Raw genomic sequence first — 10,804 nt, forward strand, 5'->3', positions numbered from 1 at the left:
CACACACACACACACACACACACACACACACACACACACACACACACACTGCCCCTTTTCCTGAGATCCAAAGATCAAAAACCCTCCTGTGTCTATCCTCTTCTTCGCCCTTTGCCCTGGCCCTCTGCCCACAAAGTGAAAACTGTCTCATTTTTATGTAAGTCCTTGTCTAGATCACAGCAAGGACACTATTTCTGCAGGCTCCTCTTTCAGAGGCTGCTTGTTCACACATGTGACCAGTCCTTTCGGGAATGGGCACAATGAACAATCCACAAGCGCCTCCAAGGAGGCACACTCACATCTTGGCCTGAATGCCGCTTCCTTTCTCCTGCCACATAGGCAGACTCCTCCTCTGGTGCTGCGCCAAGGCGGTAGCCCCCTCCTGCAAAGGGCTGTGAAGAACAAATTTATAAACCCTTAGTGGTGGAGTTACTCAGGTACAAAGACACAGTTATGATAAGGCAGAAAGGCAAGATTCTGATCAGTCTTGTTAACGACGGAATATCAAACTCACTGGTCACAGGGTCAGGGTAAGAAGTGAAAGCTGGAGCCCAGCTAAAGGGAACAGTTATCACTAAACTCTGCAATAATGGCTATGTAGGAATTTCGGTGTAGGATAACACCAATGACTTTCTGATTTTCCCAAGATCAGAAATTTTTACATAAAAACTGGTAATGAAGCTGGGCATCATGGTGCATGCCTTTAATGCCAGCACTCAAGAGGAAGAGACGGGGGATCCCTGAGCTGGAGGCAAGCCTGGTCTACAGGGGGAGTTCTAGGACAGCCAGGATTACACAGAGAAACTGTCTTGAAAAACCAAAAAAACCCAAAACAAAACAAAACAGAAACAAACAAACAAACAACGAACAACCCACCCTGCACCCCCTTCAAAAGCCCAGCATTTACTTTAATTACAGCAAAAGAAAGGACAATACTAAGTTTGTCAAATTGGATAGGTGTGTTCTCAAGCTCTGATCCAGAACACAGGCCATACTAGTCTTCTATATAGGAGAAGAAATGAAAAAAACAAACCAATCACTGTTAGGGGGAAGTAGAACTGATTCTCCTGCGGAACTCAATTCCTTTGGGCATGATAACCCTTATGCTCACTCTCGGTTTACTGGTCTCTCCAGGGCTCTTGGTCACTCGTTCCACAGCTACAGCCCCATGCTCTTTGGCACCCTTAAACAGATCATCCACCAGCTCGTTGGGACTTTTCTTCCGGGGAGGGCCAACAATCTGCTGTCCACTTCGCTCGGAGCCCCCAGCATAAAACCTGTGAGGAAATGCCAAATAGCAGAAAATGAACAGAAGTCACAACCAGGCTCCGGGCACACTGAAGCAAAGAGTACAATGCCTCTTGTTTTTAAGGCCAACAAGAACACATGTAAGGATCAGGCAGGTATGATACAGTGAAGCAGCCATGAAGCCAGTGAAGGTCTCTGGCTCAACGGTGGTGGCAGCAGAAAGATGAGACAGGGACAACAGCCAAGGCTGCCTAGGTATCTCCTGGGCTCTCTTGAGGATGAGGTTATCAGATAAAGAGATGAGTGAAGAACATTCCAGGCATGCACAACAGCACATCAATGCAGGAAAGTTTCAGCAGGGATCATCCATGTGGAGGCCCCTTTCTAGGAGGGGGCAGCTGTGGACCTAGTCAGAAGCAGCTAACTCCAAGAGCTTGGATTAATGGTGCTGATGCAGTTAGTATAAGCAGCTAGGATCCAGGCCTGGCTCTGCCACTGTGTGACCTGAGTAATAGGCCAGTATACTGCTTTGAACACTTCACTGCTTTCAAATGAGAGAAAGATTACATGCCCTACCTACCTGCTCCTTAAGTCAGGGTCGAGGTTCAAATCAGCAGATGTATGCAAAAGAATAAGAAGAGCAATGTATACACGTCAGGCAGACTGACACCACACACGAACTCCCCCAAAATTCACTTCACCTGCCATTCTTATGATGCACACTGGGAGCCTTAGGAGACATACCAGAAGCCAGAGAAGCTCCAGCCTCAAAGATACCCACACTAGGTACTCTAGTGGTCCAAGAACAGCTACAGATTAGGTTAGCACTATTTTTTTTTTATTTTAATCTGGAATGAAATATCATGTAGCTGCTTCCTCATCATTCGTAAAGTAATTCAGCAATTTGTCTTGAAAAGGGATCAGTGGGAGTTTGTAAAAATTAATCTTGATTTGTAATTCCTCACAACTACCCAAGAATAGGAGGTAAAAGTTAGGCCCTGGCAAGGAATGGTGTTTCAGGTCTCAAGTACCTAGGGGCCAAGGAAGTTAGACGGGTGTGAAACAGTAGAACGTCACAATGGAGGCTGGGACCAGGCTGGGAAAGGAGGACGCGGTATTTGTGAGCTAGGCAGTCACACAGGTGATAGTGCCTTCTACTTCAGGAGTATAAAACCTTGAAATTACCAACATCCTCGAGTCTCCAGCATATTTAAAAGCAAAATCCTGAGGTAATGTGAAGCAGTACATGCTTGAAAAGAACACGACTTCTCAGACCTCCACCGTGAGGTCACTGCATTTCCACAATGGTTATCTTCATCTCCCTGAGGAATGCTTGGTAGCCAAACCAGACCCATGGAAAGAAAAGCCTGAGAAGTGAGGCTACAGTCAGCTTATTCTTGTTCAATCCAGGGAAGCACACTTCTGCCTGGACTGAAAGCTCTAAGTAAAGAGATCTGTAAGTCTTGGCTTAAGAACTGGGAGCCTGTGATCAACAGCTTTAGAAGTATGTATGTTCTTGACATGGTGTTTCTGTTAGAGATACCGTTAAATACTGAGAGAAAATAATTCCAAAGGGGCCAAAGATTAATACACAAAGATGCTCACAGCATTGATATTTACAGTAGTATGGACACACTATAACCACTGGACATATGGGCTACCAAAGTCATGGAAAACACAGGAATTCGGTGTTGGCAGAAAGTGTCTAAGACCTTGCTTAATCCAATACGAGAAAACAAAATCATCTTCACCACATAAAAACACGTTACACTCAGAACAGGAACTACAGAGAAACATACCAAAAGATTAACGGTAATTATCAAATAAATGTTATACTTCCATTCTATGAGTCTCATATTTTCCACAATGAAACAAGTTATATTACAACATTCCTAAAAGTGAAAACAATTATGATTGTGTTGAGAGAATACACATTAACAACCCCATTTTTCTACTTACTATGTAATTTATGTACATGGATAAACACATACCACAAGTAGATACTTGGCTATTTCTGCGTTGTGATATTATAAGGTAACTTTTCCATTCGTAGAGATTTTGTTTCTCTCCCCATAATATTCTTCAACAAATACCTTACTGAAATAATTACGAAGAAAACAAAAACAAACAAAACATGACAGTGTGTGTGTGTGTGTGTGTGTGTGTGTGTGTGTGTGTGGTGGGGGATGATGGACGGATGCACAGAATTTCTTTTACACTCCAGGAAGAAAACTGTTCTTAGGCTATTATACCCCCTACACACGGCAGCTGATGGTGGGCAACAGTAAACACGTGTCCCCCACCTTATTCTAGGTGAGTTGAACACCACTATATAGTTCTATATAAGCTGTGCTCCCTTGCAAAGTCTTACCTCTGTCCCTCTTCTTCCTCCTCCTCTTCATCTTGGTCATGAATGAGGTCTCTGAAGGATGTCACTCTATTGTCACTGGAGACAAAAAGGAACAAACATTATTTCAGGGATAATTAAAGAAAGCACCACCTATGATCAGTTGGGGAGTTGGAAACTAGGGTGAGATGTGGAGTGAAGACAACACACATTGTCTTTTGACACACAATGGTCGATCGACCTCGGTTCAGATAACAAAGGATGTGGCATTTGTTTGTTAAGATCATACAGGACTGACAATTAGTGAATGCTACTGTGCGGTAAAGTGGAATGCAATTGAAGCTGTTCTGGGAATGGGAGAATGAAGTATTCACTGCTTTTAAAACTCACCATTGAGGGCCCACTAGAGATGGCTTAGTGGTTAAAAGCACTGGATGCTCTTGCAGAGGACCCAGGTTTGGTCCCTAGCATACATATGGTGACTAACAACCATTTGTGACTCCAGTTCCAGGGATCCAACACCCTTTTCTGATCTCCTCAGGCCCCAGGCACACACAGTTCACACACATACACATTAGGCCCAAGGGTTGTGGCACAGACTTTTCATTTGAGCACTTAGGGGCTGAGGCAGAAGGGTAACAAACTTAAGAAAATGAAAGGGAGGTCTGGAGAGATGGCTCAGGGGTTAAGAGGAAGGCACAAGACATTTACTTTGGGCATTCAGCATCTGAAGTATGGTTAGGCCCAACCATGGTGGCACACACCTTTCATCTCAGCACTCGGGAGGCTGAGGCAGAAGGGTAACAAACTTCTTTATATGTAGGCAGCCTGAGCTACATGTAAAGTCCTTCCTTGATGCAGTGAGTGAAAATAAATAACTGAAAATTTGCTTTACTTAAATATCTACAAGACGCTCAGTGGTAGCCTATTAAACAGTGTAATGTTAGGGAAGAAGATAATGCAGGTCTTGAAACCTTAGCAAGTACAGATTCTGTGACATGAAAGATTAGAAAGCAAACGCCATGTCAGACATAGTGGCTTATGCCTTTAATCCCAGCAGAGGTGAGCAGATCTCTGTGAGTTTGAGACCAGCCTGGTCTACAAAAGAGTATTCCACACCAGCCAGAAATATATAAAATAAATAAACTGCCTGTTGCCTTTTGTTAGATTCAGTCAAATGCTAGAGAGGGAAACTGCTAAAGGGTATAAAAGAACACAGGTGGGGCTTTCTGGCTCCAATAGACAGATGGTGAGTGAAATATAAACTCTTCTATTTCTCAGTTTATTAAGATGAAAAGTTTCAGTTAAGGGGCTGAAGAGATGGCTCAGTGATTAAGAGCACTGTCTGCTCTTCCAAAGGACCCGGGTTCAATTTCCTGCACCCACATGGCAGCTCACAACTGTCTGTACTGCCAATTCCAAAGGATCTAACACCTCACACTAAAGTACATAAAATAAAATTAAATAAATTATTTAAAAAGAGAAAAGTCTCAATTAAATTGTCAAGAAAAAGCATTCAAGACAACACAGGAGAGATATTACTTTTTTGTACATGGATATGGTTAGAGTGAACAGATTAGAATTGCAACCAGAGTTGCAAAGAAAGCTGTGGTGTGCTGCTCAGCACAGGAACAAGGATGAAGATAAACATGATGTGCACTGAGATTGACATGCAGAGAGCAAGAGCCAGTAAAGCAATTTAGAGAGGGTACCAACATAAAAGTGCCATACATATGATAGGGATGGGTCATCAAAGAACTTAACTTGCCTGGAACAAGACTTAAGAAAATGAGAGGGAGGGCTGGAGTGATGGCTCAGTGGTTAAGAGCGCTCACTCCAAACGTCCTGAGTTCAATTCCCAGACCCACGTGGCAGCTCACAACTGTCTGATGCCTTCTTTTGGTGTGCAGGTGTACGTGCAGACAAGTATCTATATACATAAAATGCATAAGTAAACAAATCTTAAGAAAGGAAAGGAAAAGAAAAGAAAAAAAAGAAAAGGAAAGGAACGGGGTTAAGATGAAGAAGGCAGACTCAAGGAAAACTTTGGAGGACTTCTGAGCATCCATGAGAAACACCATGCTGTGGCTGAGAGCTGAGATTCAGGAAGCAAAATAGCTCTGATTTTAATCTCCATTTGACTGGCTTGTGTCATCTGGGGAAGAATCCTAGCTCCTCTGTATTCTGATCTATACAAGGAGGATAGTACAGGACTCACCTCACAGGGTGGTTGACAACTAAAAACTGTATAAAGTTTAGTGCCATGGGCTGGCACTAAGCACTCAGTAACAACAATGGTTTACACTGAGGTTAGACTTCCTCCCACAGCAAGTTATGCAAAACACATCAGGTGCTGAGAGAATCTAATAGACTCTCTTGCCAGAAGATACCTGCCAAAAGATAGTTAAACCTTTACCTACACTTATTTCAATGTAAAGACTTCCGTCTGCTCTTTCTACAGACTCCTCCTAGAGGCTCAAGGGCTCCACAGTAAATGCCCCATTCTAGAGTCAAAGGAAGAGTTCAGAGACTGAGTGTTCTTGCTTAGCATCAGAGACAACATGGAAGGCAGAAGACAGGTGACTAGGGATCAGCCAACAGCAGGCGCAGCGTCCTGTAACAGGTTAAGGCTGGAGAGCTGCTGCTCCCCAACCCTACCACAAAATTCCTTTGGGGTGCCAGCACAGTTTAGTTTCTCCTGAGAAAATTCAGTTAGCGCTTTCTTCCTAAACAAAGACAATGACATAAGAAACCACACCCTTTTTCCTTTCTTTATTTCACCAAAGCCCACTATCAAATCTAGGGCTTAATCAAAACAGTAAGGTAAGACCAACAGGGCTTTGTCCAGTCTTATATTCCTTTCAGGCGTAATGCTAATGTGAAGCTGTAGTTCCCTGGTTGTTTTATTTTTATCCTCTCCCTCTCCCTCACATACACTTTCACATACATTTGTCTGCCCGTGTGGAATGTGTCAATAATAGCATGCAACATATATGCTCTAAGTGCTATATAAAGGTGTTATGTTTTTTCCTTAAAGACAGGGTGGCAGAGATCCCCTTGCTTCTGACATGTCAATAACCCAACAGTGAGGTAGAATCAAAGAGCTGGATCACAAATTAGCCACCTTTACCAGCAGCCCATACCTTTGCAACCCACCCCTCAGGCAATAACATTACAACGTTTCATCAGTATCTCATAGCCTTGTACCTCCAAATAACTGAAAGATCACTTTCCTATGATCTCTCTTCTGTGGAAACAAAAGCCATGAAAAGACATGAAGGACCAATGAAATTTGCTGTTAGTATTTCTCAAAGTAAAGAAATGTACTTTAAAGCTCAGGCTCTCCGAGAGAATTCACCATTTCACAGCACAGAAACTTTTTTTCTGCATTCTAGAGTAAAATTCAAACCAAGCAAAATTTTCTGGCTAAAACATATACTAGAGAGTAAGTGCTTAGACTAAAAGCACACGAGTTCTGGGAGTTCAGACACTTCTGTGTGTGTCTGAATCCCTGACTGTATCTGCAGAGACCAACATTCTCCTCCTATGCAGATCCTAACAGTGACTGGCCACTAGAGCCAGAGGTCTAGGAAACGTGCTGTAAAACAAATGTTATCTTCCCTAGTCAAGTTCAGAAGCAGTGTTTATTCCACCATTATCTTAAAAGGGTGATGGGCACTCCTAAAGTCATTCACGCCATCTATATTCACAGCACTCCTAAAGGAATGAAAACTTCCAGAGATGAGATAGTCGTTCCTCACATTTCATAAATAGAAAGCCCTTAGAAATCTTAAGTGGGGGCTAGAGAGATGGCTCCATGGTTAGGAGCACCGAACGTTCTCCCAGAGGACTCCAGTTCAAGTCCCAGCAGATCTCCATGTGTTCCATGTGGCTATATGGTGGGTCACACCATCCATTAACTCCAGTTCCAGGGAATACAATGCCTTCTTCTGGCTCCCACAATACACACACAGAGCACCAAGTACATTAAAAACAACAACACAGAATAGACCCGTGATCCCCTGAGTTCTCTTTAACTAGATCCTCAAACCCCTTGGTTCATACTCCAGGCCTGATCTCTCTTTCAAGTCAGAAAGTCCCTTTCTGGAAATACTCATGTAGCAACCGAAGTTGGTCTTACCTGGGAGCTGTGCCTCTGGACACTGAACTTGGGGTTGCCTGTGAAATGGTCACAATGTCTTCATCCCCTCCATCCTCATAAAAGCTTGCTAGTGCAATCTGAAATGAAGAGAGAGTACCTTAGGACCCTCCAATCTTTCACCTGACACATGTCTGACAATGGAACAAAAACATAAAGACATAATCCACACTAAAAATAAGATGTCCTAAACCTGGAAGTAAAGATTAGACAGAAAAGTAATTGACAGTCTGTTAGCTTCTATATTGCCTGAAAAAAATAAAAAAAAAAATCCAGCCACTAAGGGAAACAAAGATAACAAATAAGATTAGTCTGGAAAACATAAAATAAGACCACCGTCTACTTATTATTTCTTTGTGTGCCAGGTTTGTCTGTATACTATTTATGTGTTAATTAATTTAATCCAACTCAGAACTTCCTAATTAGTATTATTGTCTCTTTATAGCTGTCAGAAAAGGACTGAGAAATAGGAACAATTTCTGGGGATAAGAAGTGGGGTGTGCTTCAGCCCCAGGCAGTAGGCTCGGGCTCTTACTCTTACGCCCTAATAAGTAGAAGGGATGCAGCATGGGAGCAGATGCTACATTTCCTTTCTTTGTGAGGCCCTCCTTTCCACTCTGTGAAATGGGGATGCTGTCCCACCAACCCTCTAACACTAAATGAGACCATCACTGAGATTAATGCACAGTCACCTTAGCTTTACCACCTGGAAGTCCTTTACACAGGAGTCCTCTGGCCATCTGTGACTGTCACCAACTCAATGAGTAGGCATTTATTCATCACTTATTTTGTACACAATGAGATAAGTCTAAGAAACAGAACAATGAGGTTCACAGAGATGAAGGAGGCAGCTCTTGTCCACAGACGATGAACAACATAGGAGGACATAAGCTGTATGGGACAATCAGTCTGAAGCATACGATAACCAACCTGCTGGGAAGTAGTTTTCCATCTTAGGACTTTGCACTGAACTAACAGAGGACCTAAATTCAAGTCCTGGCACTGGTCGCCAAGTTAGCTCACAGGTTAAGAGCCTCAGTTCAGATGACCTACTGGGACAGAAGGTTTTCTTTCTATTTTCTATTTCTGTTCAGTACAAAGGCTTCACCGTGCCTGTAAGAGCATGTGATCTCTTTTGGTTTTTCTTTCTAAACAGGGGCACTCTATTTAGTCCTGTCCATTCTGGAACTATGTAGACCAGGCTGGCCTTGAACTGGGGATCTTCTGCCTCCAGAGTGCCAAAAGGATTAAAGGAGTAAAAATCCCTAACGTATGGGAAGCTATTTAAATGCTGCAGTCAGCAGACATGCTTAAGGACCAAAGCTCACACACTGAGCACATTCTGTGTCCCTTTGAGGGTCCAATTCCTCATTCATAACATAGGGTTAGTCTTTACCTGTTTAATTAGTAGTTAGTGAGGTCTTCAGCAAGTTACTTATCCTCCAAAGTCTCAGCTGCAAAATGTGAGACATGTAAATGAGACATTTTGTAATGCTGAACAGTGCCTGGCTTCTAGTAGGTACTCAAGAAATATTAGCCATCATCATGTACCTAAGATGTAGGTTGGCCAAGGACATTTATGCAATCAATTCTTTCTAACATTGATTACTGTGTGTTTCTGAGCACGGAGAGATGGGCATGTGCTCTAAACATCTTAAGTGTGCAACATTTCCTGGTGGAGTTTATCTTGTCTTCTTAATCAATAAAGTACTTCGTGACCATTTACCATATGCCAGTAAAGAACACAGTAAATCCCAAGAAATCCCCATTTTTCATATAAGCTGCTAGGAACGGTGAAGAGGCCCCAAGCTTGGGCCACAATCCCACGGGTAGATTCTCCCAGTAACCAGGCAAGATGGGGGCGTGGGCTGATTCCGGGCACGGTTCCTCCCACCAGCACCGCACCGCCGCGGAAACGGAGCTGGACGATCACCGCGTCCGAAGTGGGCTCCATGTGGAAGCCCGTCTCTCGGGTCCACCCGGCCACCCTCCGACATTCGTCGCGGCAGCCACGCCCCCAGCCGACTCCTCCACGCGGACTGCGGCAGCGCCCAAAGTCTCGCCAACACTGTGAGCCCGCAGGATAACTGAGGCCCTGCAGAGCAGGCCGGGTCCGGCCGGGTCCCTCAACTCCCAAGCCGGGCTGGCGAAGCGTGGCAAGCGAACCCAGAAACCACGAGGCCTGGGCCAGGGCCCGGCCCCGCAGGGATGACTATGCGCTTCGGTCGGGTACGGACCAGGGCGCCCACTCCGCGTCGCGCATTCCCCAGCCCGCCCGAAGCGTCCCGCCTCGCGGTGCTACCTGCAGGTCCCAGCCGGCTGACTCCAGAAAGAAACGGGCCCTGTCCTCCTCAGCGCCCGTCACTGCCACGAACTCTCTCAGCGCGTCCTGCCGCTCCGCCGCCATCTTCACCCCGTGCACTTCCCAAACCGCTCCGGCTGACACTGCAACAGCCCCAACCCCAATGCTGCGTTCCGCCTGCCGTTCTACTCCGCTCAGCAGGCTGGGCGCCTGCAAGTAGGCTCCTCCCCTCGCGGTGCCTCTCGCAAAACCTTCCGTGCGGGAAACCCAGCCGTTTCGCGCTCTCTGGTGGCTGCTATGCGAACCGCACCCTAATGGCGAAAGTAGAAGGTTGATCCATGTGAGTAGGGAAGCTTTGGTTATCCTACAAGCCTATAGGATAAGAACTCCTGAAGAAGTCAGATCCCGCGTTTACTCTTGCTTTCATCCATTTATTTCGTTAATTAATTTAATCATTCATTTCCTTTTTGAAGCATTACCTGAGAGCTCTCTATGGCTTGATGCCCTTCCATGGACTGTGGACATAACAGCAAAACAAAGTACCCTGTCTTCTTGTTTATGTTCTTTGAACCAAACAGTTCAGTGCTCACAATCTCTCCATGTTTCTTATCTTACCTTAGTAGAAGTCTCATGGCTACACCCTTAGGTATGAAATAGGCGAGTCTTTCAACTGTAGCAGATGAGAGTGAGTTTACTTTAGATTTTTCATCACAGCTGGTTATTGTCATTTTTTATACACCTGTATTGG

General features: G+C 44.5%; 1 protein-coding gene across 1 annotated transcript in view; it reads right to left on the reverse strand.

The window, feature by feature from the left end:
* Positions 1-10,201, reverse strand: part of Nsfl1c (NSFL1 cofactor) — a 19,108-nt gene extending 8,907 nt beyond the window's left edge. Inside the window, exons 1-5 of the mRNA XM_055602683.1 lie at positions 10,057-10,201; positions 7,737-7,834; positions 3,620-3,694; positions 1,112-1,277; positions 300-392 (exon numbers count right to left, since the gene is read on the reverse strand). Coding sequence (XP_055458658.1) covers positions 300-392; positions 1,112-1,277; positions 3,620-3,694; positions 7,737-7,834; positions 10,057-10,161 — 537 coding nt within the window. The 5' untranslated portion in view covers positions 10,162-10,201. The remainder of the gene's footprint in view (positions 1-299; positions 393-1,111; positions 1,278-3,619; positions 3,695-7,736; positions 7,835-10,056) is intronic.
* Positions 10,202-10,804: the final 603 nt, after the last annotated feature.

The sequence above is a fragment of the Psammomys obesus genome, unplaced genomic scaffold (assembly GCF_907164565.1).
Source record: "Psammomys obesus unplaced genomic scaffold, mPsaObe1.curated_primary_1811, whole genome shotgun sequence".
Classification (NCBI taxonomy): Eukaryota; Metazoa; Chordata; class Mammalia; order Rodentia; family Muridae; genus Psammomys; species Psammomys obesus.